General features: G+C 46.4%; 1 protein-coding gene across 1 annotated transcript; it reads right to left on the bottom strand.

The window, feature by feature from the left end:
• Positions 1-6246: 6246 nt before the first annotated feature.
• BAMBI (BMP and activin membrane bound inhibitor) lies at positions 6247-12727 on the bottom strand. The gene is made up of 3 exons (XM_080811355.1): positions 12291-12727; positions 8755-9042; positions 6247-8310 (listed from the first exon to the last, which is right to left on the bottom strand). Exons 1-3 carry the CDS (start codon positions 12364-12366, stop codon positions 7892-7894), a joined length of 783 nt encoding a protein of 260 aa, XP_080667481.1. The 5' UTR covers positions 12367-12727; the 3' UTR covers positions 6247-7891.
• Between the last annotated feature and the right edge of the window lie 5350 nt (positions 12728-18077).

Genomic DNA, 18077 nt, shown 5'->3' with positions numbered 1-18077 from the left:
AAAAATGTTAGGGTGAGAATTTTGAACAAATGCTTTTGACTTTAAAAGGTCATACAAAGACACAACCCAGTGAGAGACTCAGTGGCTCGTCTTTCTTTGGGCCTGGGAGGGAGGTGCTCTTTCCCAGAATAGGCATGAGGATGAAGCCAGAGGAAATGGCCGATGTATTTTTTTCCAGACGAGGTATTTATGTGATGGATATTCTGAAGACAGGAGTATTTTTTCCTTTCAGTTGTTTGCTGTTGGGGTGGCTCAGCCCTAGCCAGGGGGCCTAGAGAAAACTCCAGAACTTGGTAAGCCAGCGGCTTCCCAGCAGGTCACCTCCGTCTGGGTCAGTCTGGGGACCAACAGCGCACTTCCGGTCCTGAAGCCCAACCGGAGTTAATGACCACGCCGGGGACCCTGCTGGACCCAATTCAATGCGGACGGCCTTGAGAAAGAGCTCCTCCAATCTCCCGCTCCAGAAGCGAAGGTCAGGCTTCCCACGTTGGGATAAACAAATTCAGCATTTCAAAGCAACCTGTTAGCTACTCACCGTAATTTGCATACAAATGCCAACAAACAACCTCCCATTGTTCAAGCAGCCCCGGAGGGCTGTCGGGTTTTACTGCCCACCTAGAGAGTGTGTGTCACAATCCTCGGCCTCCCAAGATTTCCCTCGGAGCCTGCTTCACAATCAAGTATCGGGCTGGGAAATGACCCTTGACACTTAGCATTTAGCAATCCCGGATGGACAGACAATCCCCTCTTTGGACAGCCTCCTCTGTGCTCTGTCAGCCTGTGAAGCCAGGAACCCCAGGGGAAACCGAGCTCCCGATCCAGCCCCATCGGTGCTGCATACATTTCCTCTTTCCAGCCCAGAAGTTTTTGCCTTTGAAGGTGGACAACTGTGCTGTTTTTAAAGAAAGAGAAACTCTTTTTCCCCACTTCATATTTTTTTTAAAAGATTTTACTTATATATTCGACAGAGAGAAAGGGAACACAAGCAGGGAGAGTGTGAGAGGGAGAAGCAGGCAGCCCGCTAAGCAAGGAGCTGGATTCGGGATTCGATCCCTAGGCCCTGGGATCATGACCTGAGCCAAAGGCAGACGCTTAACCACTGAGCCACCCAGGTGCCCCCCTGCCCCCCGCACTTAATATTTTTAACACACATTACTGGGTGCCGGTTAACGGTTTGACCCAGGGCTCATGGAAAATAAAAAAATGCGTGTGCATAAAACATGTTTAAATAAATGAAAGGATTATGAGACACTAGAAACAATATAAGGGTTATAAGGGTTGGGAAGTCATGAATGATCACACTCCCCCCAGGCACACATAAACACACACATTTTCTAAATTTACATCTCCTTCTTTAAAGTTACTATTCAATAAGTCATTTTCTTGAGAGAGTGCTAATAATAAAAGAAACAAATATAAAGTCTCAATTATAAAACTATATGTGGGTGCATAAGAGCCAGTTGGATTTTGAAGTAAAAGGTAATCCTTTAATGAAGATGCTAGGTGTTTGCGGAGGAGGCGGGTAGCATAAAACTCACCTTTGCTGTGTCCCTGAAAGAAGGATGCAGCAAGCTGTTTGTTGCTTTTATTATAGCCTCTGGTTACAGGTTCAGTTCCAGGAGAACAAAGTTACCCCAAGTTACCCCAGTGTGGCTAGGACCAGCCAACTCAAGACAAAATAGCCTGCTGATTTTAGGCCCTTCACCTTTTGGACCAACAAAACTCTCAATGGTTTATTTTTAAATTCCTTAGGGAAACACTGTTTGATCAAAACTGGATATTTCACGATGCTAAAAGGAAAGTCCAACTCTTCGTGTAACAGGGGATGATGGTCATGCTTCTCGGTGAGAACTGGTATCCTGTCCTTCGCTTGGAGATCGCACGAGATTTCAAAGGTGGGGATACGTTTGACCTTAGCAACGCTCCGTTAATTTTCAGATCCGTTTGAATTGTTTCACCTCCATTTCCTTCACTGGCAATTTGTTTTCTTTGGGGTTCCCATACAAAATTATAAATCTTCAAAACAATAGTTTAGAGTGGAGAAAAGTGAAGAGGAAGACATTTGGATGTTCACGGACAACCTGAATCCAGATGCCTAATGCAGGAGAGCTCGGTCTCCCTTCCTCATCTGCTCTCCTTGGATCACAGCAAGGTACAAAGGCTGTAGGGGTCCTCCCTCCTCCCCACCGGGATTTCACAGTTGAATCCCTAAATCCAGGTGAGAAATACCCCATTTAGCAAGGCAACTGTGAATGAAAGTCTTGGGTATCAAAATCACATCCACTAAATTTAGTTAAAAAAAAAAAAAAAAAAAAAACCTCAGCGTGGACTTCCAACACTTGAAAAAGTAAGAAACTGCTTTCAGAAGTGTGGTGTTTTTCCACTGTCCTCATCAGTTCCCTAGGGAAATTCCAAGGGGAAGAGACCAGGGATAAAGAGCTTTCTGTATTTCTCTTGGTTTTAACTGCTCAAACAATTTTTGTTCCATTAGGTTCGTAATGTGAGATCTCTCAGAGTGAATTTACACAACAGCCCCTGACTTTATTAATTCATCACAACTAACTCAGTCTTCACGTGTCGAAAAACAAATCGCGGACTTCCCATGAATTCCAACATCTACTTACACTCTGTCTTGAAAGTTGTTCGCTGTGAAATTATTCCAGGATTTCCAAGACTGTCCGGCCAGCATGGCACAGAGGTGCATACGCCACGCTATGTACGCATATGCACACACACAGAAACAGTCCCCAGCTCACCTCTTCGGGATTCTGCTCGGGTCACTCCAACATCAATCCAGTCTGCAAGGCCTAGGCTGCCAAAGACAATTTGAAGGAGCCTCCAGGAGGCCAGCTGGCAACAGGCTGCTAGATAGAAGCAGTCTCCACGAGGTCTTGAGGAATGACGGAGGCCTTGAGACATTGTCTACCTGCTTATCCAAAGTATCTCCCCAGGTTGCCTCTCGATGCCTTTCCTGAAATCCCTTTTCATATTCACAGAATGGGGGAAGTTTGTAGAAACGTGGCTCACAGGCCTCGGCCTCTAATACACTGAAACTCTCCAAAGCAAATCCCCTGGAAAATCACCACCTTCCTGCAAGAAGTCTATCCCTCTCCGGCTGCATGAGCCCCAGCCCCTCCCCAGGCCGATACTTCCCAGAAGGGCAGACAAGTGAATTATGCCATCGTGCGCAGGACGGTACGACGTGCGCCGACCAGCCAGGACGTGTTCAGAGCCTGAAACTATTCCAAATGAAGAGCTGTCAAATTTTCAAGAAGGGTTTAATTTTGTTATTTCATCGGGTCTCAAATTCTCAGATCAGTGACCTGCCTTTTTAAATCAGCACAGTGAGAGCAACAGGGACGGAATGAAGAGAGGGACGAAGCGTGAGTCAGTCTCTGAAGCAGATCCTTTTCCATCACAACTGGGACCCTCAGAGTCCCCAACTAAATCAGCTTCATCTGGGGGAATTAAGCAGATTTGTCACTAACTAGACGCACCCAGCCCGTATGAGAACGTCCACACTGCCCTAAAAACCGGTTGCGGAACTACTTGTCTTTTGGTGGGAGCACCTATGCGGCAAAGTGTAAGTGCTGGGGGCCATTGTCTAGAAAGCACCAATCACGCACAAACCGGTCAAGTGATTCTGAAACAGTATCCGTCAGCGAACTGGACTCCCTTGATTTTCTCACTGGATTAACCATCATTCTGTCAAATACCAAAAAAAAAAAGGTCCATAAAACTGAAGTGTTCCCATCAGCGGCCACGAGATTATTCCGAAAGGAAACAATGACAAGCCAATGTCATTAGTAGATAAGAGACTAAAAGCAATACATTAAAAACCTGTATTAAGAAGGTTACATGCCGTCTGCAGGTCGCTGAAAGGGCTGAAAATCTCAGGTATGAGAGAGCTAAGTATAAAAAAGTCAAGGAAATGTTCACTGTAAAAGTAACAGGCCCAAGCTCTTAAATTATTTTTGAAAAACATTTTTTTAAAGATTTCATTTATTTATTTGAGAGAGAGAGAAAGCGTGAGCAGGGGGAGGGGCAGAAGAAACAACAGACTCCCTGCTGAGCAGGGACCCAATGCTAAGGCAGATGCTCAGCCAACTGAGCCACCCAGGTGCCCCCCAAGCTCTCAACTTTTTTTTTTTAAAAAACAGATTTTATTCATTTATTTGACAGGGAGAGAGACAGCGAGAGACGGAACACAAGCAGGAAGAGTGGGAGAGGGAGACACAGGCTTCCTGCTGAGCAGGGAGCCTGATGTGGGGCTTGATCCGGGTCTCGATCCCAGGACTCTAGGATCATGACCTGAGCCAAGGCAGACGCTTAACAACTAAGCCACCCAGGCGCCCCTCAAATTTTGAGGAATATTTTGCTGGGCCCCTCTAGTTCATTCAAGATGCTTGTGTATGTCGATAGAAATAGCTAGTACACCTCCACGCAATAATCCTGTAAAGCATTATCATTGCCCCCATTTTATAGGTAACAAAACTGAGTATTCAAAGGGCTTAAGGAATTTGCCCAAGTTCACAGAGCTAGCAGAGACAAAGGCAGCATTGGAACCCGGGCTGTGTGACTCCCAAGTGCACTTGTCCGCTACCCTTGTATGAGTTCGGCCTCATCCTGCTGTGTAACTTTCGGTGGAGGTTTGACATTATTTGGGCCGAGACAGAGAAGAGGACCAATTAGAAGTTATAAGGAAAAAAAGCTGTCCTGGCCCCAAAAAGGCTAGTTCCAGACTTATGATACTGGATGCCCCTGCCTTCAAGCTTTTAGCCTATAATCAACCTATATTGAAACCAGATTTACGAGCTCTTCAGAGGAGAGCTTTGTGATTTTCTAAAGCAGACATGTTTGGTATTTTAGAAGGTCAAACCCCCTATGGTGCAGTGTTTTTAATAAAATCAGTTCAGCAGAAATTAGAGACACACCAGTCAATTCCTAGGAAGCCTCTGAGCCATTCAAAATAAGGGTGTGTGTATTTGGGGGTGGTGGTGGAAATAACATAAAAGACATAACCACATACAGATCAATTTTTTCAAAAGGGAGAGAATGGGAGGGGGGTAGATATAGAAACATCATGGCAAATTTGGTCCCATTTGTCTCTGGTTGGGGCAAATTTCCACTGAGAAAAAGAATCTTACGGGGGAGGGGGGTGTAGTTCTATGTCAATATTAAACAAGGGCTGTTCCTGGTTAGCTCGGCCTTGTCCTGTCACCTCAAAGTAACAGTAAACATCTCCAGGAGGGAAAAACAAACACAGCAGTCATCACCTTACTTACATCACCGACTCAGGTAGGTAGTTATTTCATGAAGGGCCCTTTATCTCTGCTCTTGGCAGCCTCCACGCTCTCACAGGAAAGCAACAGGAGAACCTATATTTAGTTCTTGGTAAAAATCAAAGTTGAGAGACCCGCAGGATTTTCGTCGAAAGGCCGAGTTATGCCCAGAACTGCCTTTTAAGACTGGCGGCGAGGGCAGTGCGCAAACACTCAATGAGTAAGGATCTCATTTATGAACAAGACACGCGAGGGGTACAGGGTTCGTCTTAGGAAGACACGGGAATGGGACTAGCCAGTCTATGACGCGGCAAGCACGTGAGCACCCGGACCCCCAGTCCAGCGGGGGATGGCAGGTGCACAACATGATCGCCCCCCCACCCCGGAACAGGATGGGTGTAAACGGCCTCGTGAATTTACAGTAGAAACAAGATGCTGGGCAGCAAACACTGAACACAGAAGTGGGGGCATTGTGCATTCATCTTCCAGTAAAATGTCTGTGATTTCAGTGCCTGGAGGATGGGGCTTTACTGGTTTCCAAGTGATTCAAAATATGGGACTTCAAATCCTTCATTGCCTTTACTTAACGAGTTGCTGAGTTCTTAGTTAACTGGTATTTGGAAGAAATGGGGTGAGTTAAGACTAACAGACACCGGCTACTCGAGGCATCCCTGAGCATGCTTGACGCTGTACGTGAAAGCAGACAGGGGAAGGAGCACGAAGGCTTTTCATCTTCAAGCTATGAAACTACTGTAATTTGATCTGGAGCTCACAGTGGAGGTGAGGGTCGAAACTCCATCAAGGGGCAATCTCAGTGAATTTTCTTCTCTAGATGGATTTGGATAGTTAGGCCACAATTCTCTGGCTCCCTTGAAAAGCAACACACCAACAACTTAATATCCTTTATAAACGGGAAGTCACGCGTGCAATAACTGTCATTCTCAAAGAGCACAATACGAATGTCGTCATTTATTAAAATGTGTATTTATTCCATAGCCTACTTTGTATGGGGCTGTGGCCTCTTAATTATTGGATAATCTAGGTACTCGTTTTTTTAGACTAGTCATTTTGACTCTGATTCTTCCATAAACTTGGCCAACTGCATGTCTTAAAGGACCCAAATTATGCTTATCGTAAAATAACCCCCCCCAATATGCACACACATCATCTCTTAACACTCAGTAAAAGAAAACCCCATACTCACATATGCAGACTAGAGGTTCATTTTTAAGCAGAAGTTTCAAATATACAAAAGAATCAGGAAAAAAAAAAAAGAATCCTAGGTGGCAAATTCTTCTCACGTTTAGGATAACGAAGACCTATCTGGGGGGGAAAGTATACAAACATGGCATGGGTCTGAATTCAGGCTGAGCAGTCTTGCCAGACAGAAGGTCCTACAGGAGTGAAAACACTGTTACTCAGTGGGTCAGTGGCTGAAGTCAATGTGGGGGGCATAGGACCCTAGTGTTCTTTAAATCTCAGTTGATACAACTAACCCTCAGTATTGAAACCCTTTCTAAACACTGAAAAAAGAAATATTAGTATAACTAATATTATATACTAATATATAATATTAGTGTAACACTGCATTGAAGGAAGGTTTGAAAACTAGGAGCACGACACAATCGAGTTTGGCTAATTTGGGATCCAACATACTTAGTTTGGTCTGAGACAAAAGTCAACTCATATGATAAATCAACCCAAATGTAGTGAAGTAGACAGTGACTAACTTGAACTACGAGAAGAAGTTTCGTTTAGCGGGCTTGGTTTGGTTTTTCTTTTTTGGTCGGAGGTAGACACATTTTTAGAAAGCATTTCAGAGCAACTAGAGTTAAGTTGATGAATATGACCTTTTCTCAGCTCCAGACACTGATCCACCCTATCCCACCTGGTCTAAAGAAGTTTAGGATTTCTCATCGGTGAAAGCTAAAAACCAGGGTTATCCTAACACCTAACAAAAACACGTGGGTAAGACACTGAATGATGGGCAGGACACATTTGGAAATTCTCCACACTGTAAGAAAACTACAAATAGGCAGGTAAGGACAAACAGGATCTTGCTCTTGTTTAAATACAAAAAAAAAAAAAAAAGGCAAAACAAAACAAACAAAAATCAAGCCAAATCCTATAGTTGAGACCCTACTATGAGCAACAACAGATCTTCACTTGTATAATTAACATGAAGTTTCTTACATTTCCCACTTAGTTTTTAATTTATGACAAGACACCGCTAAGTTTCAGACAAAATATATATATATATATATTTTTAAATCTTTACAATAAATCAAGATGTTGGAGCTTACACAGAGCACATTTTAGTGTATTTAGGTACTCAATTCCAGCTCGCTCAGATGCAAAACCCTGGTAACAGTGTGTACGAAGTCTTCTCTTTGCTTTTTATAATTTTAAAGCAAATAATACATTTGACTGTATTTAAGAGTCTGTGCAAATAATCCTTCAGAAGAAATATCCAAGATTCTGTTTGCAGAGGTCATTCCGTCTCTCAAAGGTGATTCGGTGAGTTCCTTTTTCTGCAGATAAAGTGCTCCTGTCCAGCAGAACCCCAAGCCTTCCAGCGTCCAAGAACTTCCGTTTGGGGTCAGACCCCGTCATACGAACTCCAGCTTCCCGTGCCCGCTGTACATGCCCCAGTGGACGAGCGAGAGGATCTTGTCGTTGCTGAGGTCCGCTTGTCTCATCTTGTCACAGGTCAGACAGCAGTTCTCGTGGCCGCTCACGGGCACCATGCACTCCAAGTCCAACTTGGCCACCTGCCCCTTTTTGGAATGGTGTCCGTGGAAGCTGTAGTGCAAACGGGACAGCATCTGCTGCCGCTGATCCTGCAGTCTCTTGTTCTCACTCCGGAGCATCCTCAAGGCCAGCATGATCAGCAACACCAAAATGAGGCCGCCGGCGATGGGAACGGCGATCACGGCCGCCCGGAACCACAGCTCTTTGGAGGAAGTCAGCTCCTGCACTTTGGTGATGAGGTTCCTGCCGCCGTCGTGCTGATAGCGGTTTCCTTGTCCTAGAGCAACACAAACGCGTGAGCAGACTGCGGTTACGCCCTCCCACCGGGACTTATGATCATCTATCCATCTGCAACGAGACACCCCGTGAGAAAGCAGCTTACGGTGAAATCAACACTATTTACAAATGACACGCTGCCCAGCGGTGCAAAGATCGGCTTCCGAGAACAGTCTGTGTAGGGACTGTCGTTCCTGAACAGGAAGGGTCTTCTGGGTCTTCCAAAAGTGGGAAAGCCAGGCAAAACCTATTATGCAGACAGACATCTCATGCTCAGGCAGACATAAAAGCTACTCAACAGAGATGCATCTTCGCATCCACAGCCAGGCCTCTCCCCCTGGTGTCTCTAATTACATTAACAACAAAATCAATAGCAGACATACAAGTCGTGGCCGCCGCGCGCCAGAGGAGGCCGGCGTGCCGGTCCGAGGGGGCTTCTACCTACCTGAGGCCTCCCCCTTGGGAGGGGCGAGCACATCGTGCAGCCCTCGGTAATTGCACATGTCTTCGTGACAGCATTCCAATGTGGGCACGGCGGTGCCAGAGTGGTTTCGGGCCTGTTTGGCTTGGCAGAGGTCTGCTGTGCTTGCGAGAGAGTCCAGGCAGCCATGGGTGAGCGGGGAGTTTGTGTTCTGAGGATCGAGAAGCCTCGAGAAGCAGGCGCTCAGCTCGGATTTACACATATAGCCGGTCGCCACGCAGTGGGCAGCATCACAGTAGCATCTGATTTCACCTGAAGACAATGAGAAATTGCGTCACGAGCCTTCCCGAGCCCAGATAAAGCCTCTACCTGGGCAACTGCTCAAGTTCAAAGGCATGAACTTTTAGGATATTCATCTGAGCGTCGGCGGTGGCAGCCCGGGGCAGACTTGGGAGAGCCCTCTGTGCAAGGCAGTGCTTAAATTTCCACCCAGTTAAAGGTAATTTTAGAAACGTACTAATCCCAACTGCAGAGAATCAGAGTTCAATTGCGATTTCTTTGGAGTTAGCGGGTTAATTCAAAATATTACTTCTGGATCTGAAGGAAAAGAATCATCACAAGAACTTCTCCTACCGTAAGGTGAATTACACTGTTTATTCATTTTAATCCTATGTGACCATACAACATAAAAATGCCAGGCTTTTTTATTTTGTCAGTATAAATATTTGATCGGAACTACTGAATTGTTTACTACCTTAAAGGGCTGTGCCAAGATTTAAGAGCTTTAGCTAACACCTTATAAAGTTATTAACTAGAAACACAACAATCTAGAAATTGCTCCGGTCAGGAGGTTTTAAAACTATGAAACTGGGCAGCTATTTGCAACCTCTCTAGAAAAGGCAAACTTTGCCTATAAAGATCTTTTCATGCAGAGGAGCTTTTAGTCAGTATATTGTAAAACAGGAACTAGGCAGTTTACAATTAGTGGTTTGCTTGCCAAAGTCAATTTCTTTCAGCCCAAATGGAAAGTCATAAAACTGGGGGCGGGGGCGGGGTGGGGGGCGGGTGAGGAGGGGAGGCGGGTGCAAAAGCTAACTTCTCCTCCCCTTAACTCCCCAGTTTTACATGTAATTCAACATGGGATCTAAAAGGGGAAACACTGAAACTGAAAATCCTCTGCTGGTTGAATGAAAAATCCTTAAGGAAACCTCAAATTTTTCTCCAGGAAGTGATTAAAAGTTTCCTTTATAAAACTTATTTGGGGAGTTGCAAGTCGCTGGTAACATTTTGCTGCAATGCATGCTTCTGAGGCTTCTAGCATCCTCCTCTAGTTGAAATGATCTGGGTCTCAGAGCGATCACCAATAACCCATCTGACCCCGTGGGCTCTGGTCACTGTCAGATGCCACAACTAATGCTACTGTAAAAAGAACTGAGGCACACACCTCTTCCCAGCTCCCCAGTCAGAAGTTCTAGTAGTTACTGAAACCCCAGCTCTGAAATTAAACACCAGGGACTGTGGTTTTATAGACCTCTTCCTACCCTCTCCTTTCTTTCTCCTCCTCCTCTCTGCGAATGTGAACGCCTGAGTGAGGTGTCTCATTTAATTATCTGTCCAAATTCCAGGCCACTGTATGGTATGCTCGGGTTTTCATCAGACGCTAATGCTTTCGTTCTTAAAAAAAAAAAAAACCAAACAAACAAAAAAAAAAAACCCAAAAAACCCGCCAGCTAATCACAAATCTCTGGCAATTTGAGTTTAACTGTCCAAAGCTGGAGGTCCTGCTCTAGCCTCAGTTGGTGAGCTCCCTGCGTCTGTCCCACTCTGGGCCAAAGTCCCTTCTCCAGAAGGCCTTCAAGTTGGAATCTTGCTTTTTAGAGGTTCTCTCTCCTCTTTCCAAGCTTACTTGATGCTTTGCACAAAGCTCACCAGTCTTATGTGGTGATGACTACGTATCCCTAGCCTGACAAATCCCACCGACACATTTAAAGTAGAAATAAAACAGATTCAAAGTCCATTTTGATCCCATGCACCTCAAACCCAGTGCAGAAAAAGAGCACTGAATGAAAAAAGAAAAAAAGAGTAAAATGTTTATGAGAGCCTATTTAAAATACTGTATTTTCAATGACCTAAAACAGTCTAATAAAATTTTGACAGGTAACTACGAAAGTTCTAACAACTTTTTTTTCTTAATTGGAGCCACATTTCAACAAGTTGAATGGACTTTTGTATTACTGTATTAAAACTATATTTCTGTCGTTTCATAAAGTTTCTTCCTGTGGCATGCAAAAGGCCCAGAAAGGGGACTGGTATTTGGAAACAGCGAACAATGCTCTTCTGTTTTCCCCCCTTTCTTGTTACTGTATGTAGTGATTAAACAAAAATGTCTGCTTTAGTCAAGATGGCTACAGGAGAGACTGCTGGCTTCTTTTAAAGCTTTTGAAGTCCGCAGCAGTCAGAAATCTCTGATCCCCTAATTATATCATTATCAGGCACATAGTTTCGGTATCTGTGACTTCATGTCAGCCTCAGTCCCTCCCTGTTCTGCCGGCCTTTGATAGGGCCAGGAGGCTCCCCTCTGCAGGCTACCAGGGCTGTTATTTAGGGTTAATTACACCCTTCCTTTCAAAATAAATAAATACCGTAGCACAGCATCCTTCTGGGCTAGCTTATCCTTTAACCTCATGCCTGCTACATGGCAATTAGAGAAGGGGGGGGAGTGCAAAAGCTAAATAACGCTTCCCATTTAAAAAAAAAAAATTATCTGTTCGGAGAACAGTAAGGAGAGTTCATGGCGGGGGAGGGGGGGAATCCTTGAAATCTAGGAGTTTGAATTATTTCAAACTAAAAGGCGAAAGACTGCAAGGAGCAAAAAGAAACAGACCTTTTTCTTTCTTTCTTTCTTTTTTTTCCCCCCCGGTAGTAGTGTAAACCCTGAGGGGAGTGGGAAATGGGACCGCTGCCGGAGCCCACCCCTCCCAGCCCGCGAAGCCACCCATCAGACTCCAGCACACGGAGACACACTTGGGGCACCTCCTCTCTCACACTCGCCGGCTCACAAAGACACTGAGAGACACACACGGAGGCACACGCGCGGACGGAGTCACACTTGGGGACCGGCGCCGACGGCCCGCACTCCGGCCCCGCGCTGTGGCCCGCAGGGTCGGGGTTCGGCGAGGCCGCCCCCAGCCGCGGGGTGCGGAGGGCGGCTGCGTCCCCGCGCGCACCACGGCCCCGCTTCCCGGCTGCAGACGTTCAGGAAAGTTCGCCGCGGACAGACTTACAAAAACATTTTGACAACCACTTGCCCCGAGGTCTGACTCCACCTCCACGCGCCGGCCCCGGGACACCCGAGGGGGGGCGGCCGCGAAGCCACCGCCGCGACTTCTAAGAACAGGCAACTTGTCGCGACCTGCGGGCTCCAGCGCGGGAGGAAGCCTCGCCCGCCGCTAACAAAGCCTTGGCAGCCGCCTTCAAAGGCCCGCGGCAGCGGCCGCCCCGGGACCCCCGCGCGCCCCTCCCCGGAGAGCCCGCGCCTCGGCCGGCCGGCGGGCACCCACCTTTGGTGAGCAGCACGGCCATGGCGCAGAGTTCGAGCTGCAGCCAGATGAAGATGTAGCTGGAATGGCGATCCATTGACGCCCCCCACGGCCGCGGCGCCCCCGCCGGCTCCCGGAGCCGCGGCGCAACTGCAGCCTACGGCTCCCGGAGCGCGCAGGGCATGGGGGCTCCCCGGGGCGGCGGGCGCCGTCAGCGACCGGGCGAGGAGCCGGGCCGCGGCCGGAGCATGGAGCGCGGCTGGAGGGGCGCCGGGCAGCCCAGAGGACTTTCGCGGCCCGACTCCGCGGCCACCGGGGGCCCCTTCGCTCGGTTCGGTGCCGCAGTCCCGGGTGGGCTATGGGCCTCGCTCCCCCTCGGCCGGCCACTCCGCGAAGGAAGAAGCTCCCCGAGCGCGCGCCCAGACCGCCAGCCGCGAGCTCCAGCTTGCGCCCGCCTCGGCCGGCCAGGATCCGCGCCGTAAATAGCGCCCGGCGCCTGGAGCCGGCCAGACGCCGCCCCGCCCCCGGCCCCGGCCCCGCCCCGGCCCCGCCCCGGCAGCGCCGGCGCCGTCCGATTGGCCGCCAGGCTCCAGTCGATCATCTCCGCAGCCAGGAGGCGGGCCCAGAGGGGGGCCGGGTGGGACCTGCCCCGCGGCTACTAGCGGCGCCGGCGTCTGGGGCTGCGGGCGGGGAGGCTGTCGTCTCCCGCGCTCCCCCTCGCGGAGGCGTGCGCGTCCGTGACCTTCGCGAGGTGCGGGTCGATCCCGGCCGCCGGGTCTCTGGCACTCGCCTCCGGGACCTTCACAACTCAGACTTGGGCCGGCGTCCCCCAGCCCCTGGCTACTTTCTTGTTGCCCCCGAAACGCGCGAGGGACCGAGGGGTCGCTAGCGGAAGGAACCCCAGGGACAAGTGGCGGTCCCCCGGCGTGCGCCATCTGCCACGGCGCCCCTGCCGAGCCCTGGGGGCTCGCGTGTGGCCGAGGAAGGGGTTTCGTCGGGGAGCCCGGAAGGGGGGCGGCCGGGGGCCGGGGTCTGCTTTCAGCCTTTTCCCCCCTCTCGCTCTCGGCGCATCCGCCTCGAGCCGCCCGCCCTCTGATCAATAAAGCCCAGACAGACAGACTGTTGATCAGTGGGGGCCGCTAAGTTCTCCTGGGTAGACAGGGGACGAGGAGCCGGCTAGAGACACTTAACGAAAATTAGCAAATCCAAAAGCACCCGGCGCCAGCGAGACGACACAGGCCGAGACTGACACTCAATTAACCACCCCCCAAACAATCGCAGGCAAACACACCGGCTGACCCTGATCAATATCAGCCCCGCAGTGATCTCCTTTCTGAGATACTAATTCATTTATTAGGACTTGCAGGGCTGCCGGCCCCCTACGTACCCAAAGGCAGCCCTGGAGGTTTTGCTATTGTTGTGTTATGTTTTCTTTTGTTTTAACTTTTTGGAGGCTAAATTCAACTTAAAACTCTTATCTGCGGGAATGCTCTTGTATCCTTTCCTCCCATAACCTGAGATTAACAAAAGTCCACCGTTTGAGAAATTTCCTTTTAGGATCAGCCAATATTTCCCTACCTGATAAAATGTCAGGGGGTGGCAGGAAGAAGAAAAGAAAAGCATTTAATGCTAAGGTGACAGATGTGAAGTCAAATCCCTTTGGACCATGGTACAGCAATGAGCTTTGAGGCTGAGAAAAAAAATATCCATGTCTGGAGGACCAAAAATCAAGGTGAACCCAGTAAATTAAAGTTGAAAGTCCACAGAGGACACAGGATACAGTTAATGAAATTACCCTTAAAAAAATGTTTATATGCAGAAAGAAAAAAATAATTTCATGAATTGATGCTCTGCCCATTACTTAACTAGATCAAAGTTGCATCTAAAAGGATGGGAGAGAACACCGAGTGCTCCTTTTAAGAGGAAGTTAAACTGGTTAGGGCACCAGGTAAACAGCAGGTATCTCTCAAGTGGTGGGCTGACCCTTGGTCCTGAGGAGGACTTTGATTAGAACTTCCTGACATGGGATTCTTTGACAAATTAACAGTTCTAAGGGGCTCACACAGACAATACTTCTCGTGTAATGACACACTCTTTTTTTAACTCTAGAGAGTCAATTATTAGCTAAAAGGAAACTTCTAGAGCATATTCATTCAACTATCTCGAAGCGCCCACTATAGGCCAGACTCTGGGGTTGTAAAGATGTCAGAAGCTAAACAGTAAATCACAAACAATGCAGGGACGATGATAGAGATTTTTTTTTTTAAGATTTTATTTATTTATTTGACAGATAGAGATCACAAGTATGCAGAGAGGCAGGCAGAGACAGAGAGGAGGAAGCAGTCTTCCTGCTGAGCAGAGAACCCGATGTGGGGCTCGATCCCAGGACCCTGAGATCATGACCTGCGCCACCCAGGCGCCCCCGATGATAGAGATTTATGTACATAATGTTAGATGCACAAAGAAGAGATAACTAGCCCAGGAAGGTACAGAAGTCTGGATGGTCAGCCGGAAGCAGTGACATCCGGCATGAATCCAAAAGAAAAAAGAGAATCTCGAGGAGACCGTTACAAGGACCACAGGAACTCAGGTGTGACATTTATTGAATGTGTTGGGGGATGTGGGTGGTCAGTGGGGGATGGGGAGATGGAACTGCAAGCAGTTCTTTGTTGCTGGAGCATAAAACGTGAAGCAAGGAGCAGGCAGAGGTGCATCAGAAAATAATGATACTTACTGCTAATGCGAATAAATACTTGTTTAATGGAAGGCAGTGTAGGGGATTGGTTGATGAAAGTTGTATTGCAGGAAACACTTTTGGAGCGCCTTCCCAGCACACTTCAGAGGAACATCTGCTTTCTCTGGAGGGCGCACCGCAGCCAGACTGGGGGCCTCCGCCCCTCTGGCCATAGGTAGTCCCATGACCCTAGCTGGGCCAATGAAGTACTCTCTTCTGGATGGTTGGCCAGAGATGCTGTCCGTGCCTAGAGGTCAATTCACAGGTGACGTTCAAATTCAGAGTCCACCCGTCTGCAAAGAAAGAGAAAAACGACAAACATGTAAGTCCAAATGGATTCCCAGTCACTTGGTGTCACTTCGGGTCCTTCAGTTCCTTATTAAGGTTAACTGAGGCGCCTTAATAAGTTCCCCATTTTACTTAAGATTCTCGTACTTTCACCCAAAGGATCCAAACTATGATACCTGTATTTTACTGAATTAATTTTTATTTTTAACATTCTAGGGTGAATACTTTTTTGTTCCAAACACGATTCAGAATAAGAGTTAAGGATCCATCCCTCAGCCAACGATTTCAATTCTTTTGTTTATTATTATTAGTTTAATGGGCAGACTTTTTAAATGGCCAGAAATTAGTTTGAAGAGAAACAAGTCTGTACTTTGTCTAATGGTTTTGGAGCAGACATGGACTTTTCAACTAAGTGAATGAGTGTTTGAATCAATGTGGAAAGTCAAAATTGGTTTATGGATAATATGTCAATTATGAGGCCATTTTAATAGTTGAGAGAATAGGTAACAATTTTAATTCAATGTAAGACTCAAGGAAATTGCTTCTTTACGGAATTTTACTGGCGTTTTGTACCTAATTCAGTTATTACTTTTCGACACATAGGTTGGTAAGTAGAAGAGAAAATAGTAAAAGCTGGTATCTTTTGGATATTTATATTAAGAAAGGGAATCAATGACCAAATTTCTTTTTACTCTTATGAAAGGAATTCTGAATACAGAAGCTGAAACCAGCTACCCATACCTAAGAACAGAATGCTGATTCTGGGCCTGACTGAAATAATTAAACATCATAATAGTTTAATATTATTACCTTCAAAGAGTGTTGTAGATATGTTTTGTCCTTGGACATACATGGATATGTATTATATATAGTGTATATAATGTATATAATCACAACACACCACTGTGACATAATTTTATGGTTGCTGTACACCACAGAATAACTAAATTTTTTTTTATAAATAACAAACAAAAAGGGGGGTGGTTTATGTCCAACCCATTTTGTTAACAAAGATGTAAATACCAATCTCCGCTTACTCAAATAATGCCGTTGTTTCCCCAAGTTACATGTGATCCCCATTTTCAGCAATGCCTCTCTCTTCACAATGCAGATGAAAAACAACTCGAGACATTTTGTTCCGAGAGAAACAGTTGTGTTCAGGTTCCTGGCTAGCATGCAAAAAACTCTTAGAGTCTAGGGATAGAATCTAACATTTCTGCCTGTTATACAATTCGTCTACCAACTAACAATCCACAGAGGTTAGATAACACTCTGAATTCATAGTAGCAGCTTTAAAAAAAAAAAAAGTCATTTGTTCTCAGTAGAAGTTAGGAGTTCAGAACTGAAATTTGCTTTCAGTGGAATAAAGTCAAAGGTGAGAGATGAGCCCAGCCTAAAGGAATGGCTATCTAATGAAGTGGGGTTTTGTTTTGTTTCGTTTTGCAGGGGTGGGAGAGTTTTTTTTTCTTCTTTCCAAAATGAACTGACTGCAGAGTCCAGGAGGTCGTGTGATAGGACCTAGAAAAATCTCTGAAGGTCACATTCCAAAAGGCCCACCCTCCCACAAGCTAGCAAAGATGCTGTGGGGTCTTACAAATAACCCTGCAGGATTTGTTGGCTGGAGGTTTTCTTAAGAATTTTTAAAACAACTTGGGGCACCTGGGTGGCTCAGATGGTTAAGCACCCAACTCTCGATTTCAACTCAGATTGGGATCTCAGGGTTGTGGGATCAAGCCCCAGGATGGGCTCCGGGCTCAGTGGGAAGTCTGCTTGGCATTTTCTCCCTCCTCTCCCTCTGCCCCTCCCCCCCTCAAATAAATAAATAAATCTTTTTTTAAAAATGAATTTTTAAGGCAACTAAGTTTAGAATACAGGAAAAAATGTCCCTGTTTAAAGAACATTACTTTATGAACTTAACAATGAGTATTATTCATAATCCAAGAGCATCAAATATATTCTGTATGATCCTTGACCATAAGCCATAGCCTTTATTCTATCTGGTTATGTTAATATAATTAAACCAGTAGAACTTTTATGAGACTGATGCGCTTCCTACTGCGCTAAGAGGGCGGCTTTAAACCAGTAGAACTTTTAGAAATTTTCCAATAACCTGCAAGTTTTGCCTACTTGATGTCAAATAACCAGTTTGATTCCTTTTGTACTTTTAACTAAAATGGTAAATCAATCCTTTAAAGCAGAGGAATTACTTTAAGCAAATCCCTACTTAAAGGAACATCCTTGACCCGGAATGCTGTTCAGAAATGCAAGGAACAGTATTTTTGAGTTCTATCTCCTTAGCTGACAATATTTTGCTTGTGTTCTTTTGGATTAAAAAAAAATGTTCGCATTCAAACCACTGAAATTCAGGAGTTTTGATATTTTCATTAGACAGCCAAACATTTAGACTCTAGCTTGAAATTGACTGAAACCACGCATCCTTTTCCACTCCCCCAAATCTGCCCGAGTTTTCTGCTGTTCTGCTTCTACCCGCTCTTCTACCTTCGGTGACCCCACAGTGACTTCTTATCCTAAAGCCATTCTCGTCTAATAGTGGATCTTCCAAACTAAACTCTGACAGAACAGAAGGAAGTCTGTCGCGGTGGAACTTGGAAATTACTTATATTTACCATCACGTTTTTGTCAATGCCACTGTGTTTATTTCATAATAATTTCTGAGGCAATAATTAGCTATACATTATTTATCTTATCATTTACAAAGTATCAAGATACACATTAAATCTGATGCATGGGTTGAACCCATGGAATGAAATGCCAGCCAATGAACA

The sequence above is a fragment of the Martes martes genome, assembly GCF_963455335.1.
Source record: "Martes martes genome assembly, chromosome: 8".
Lineage (NCBI taxonomy): Eukaryota > Metazoa > Chordata > Mammalia > Carnivora > Mustelidae > Martes > Martes martes.
This window is presented reverse-complemented; position numbering and strand designations above follow the sequence as displayed.

What these genes read in the sequence shown, in the direction of transcription:
- BAMBI (XM_080811355.1), bottom strand. Translation starts at nt 12,366, where the DNA reads ATGGATCGCCATTCCAGCTACATCTTCATCTGGCTGCAGCTCGAACTC. An exon ending in GGCCGTGCTGCTCACCAAAG is followed by an intron (nt 9,043 to 12,290) that starts GTGGGTGCCCGC and finishes CATTGTCTTCAG; the next exon opens with GTGAAATCAGATGCTACTGT. An exon ending in TCCCAAGGGGGAGGCCTCAG is followed by an intron (nt 8,311 to 8,754) that starts GTAGGTAGAAGC and finishes GTGTTGCTCTAG; the next exon opens with GACAAGGAAACCGCTATCAG.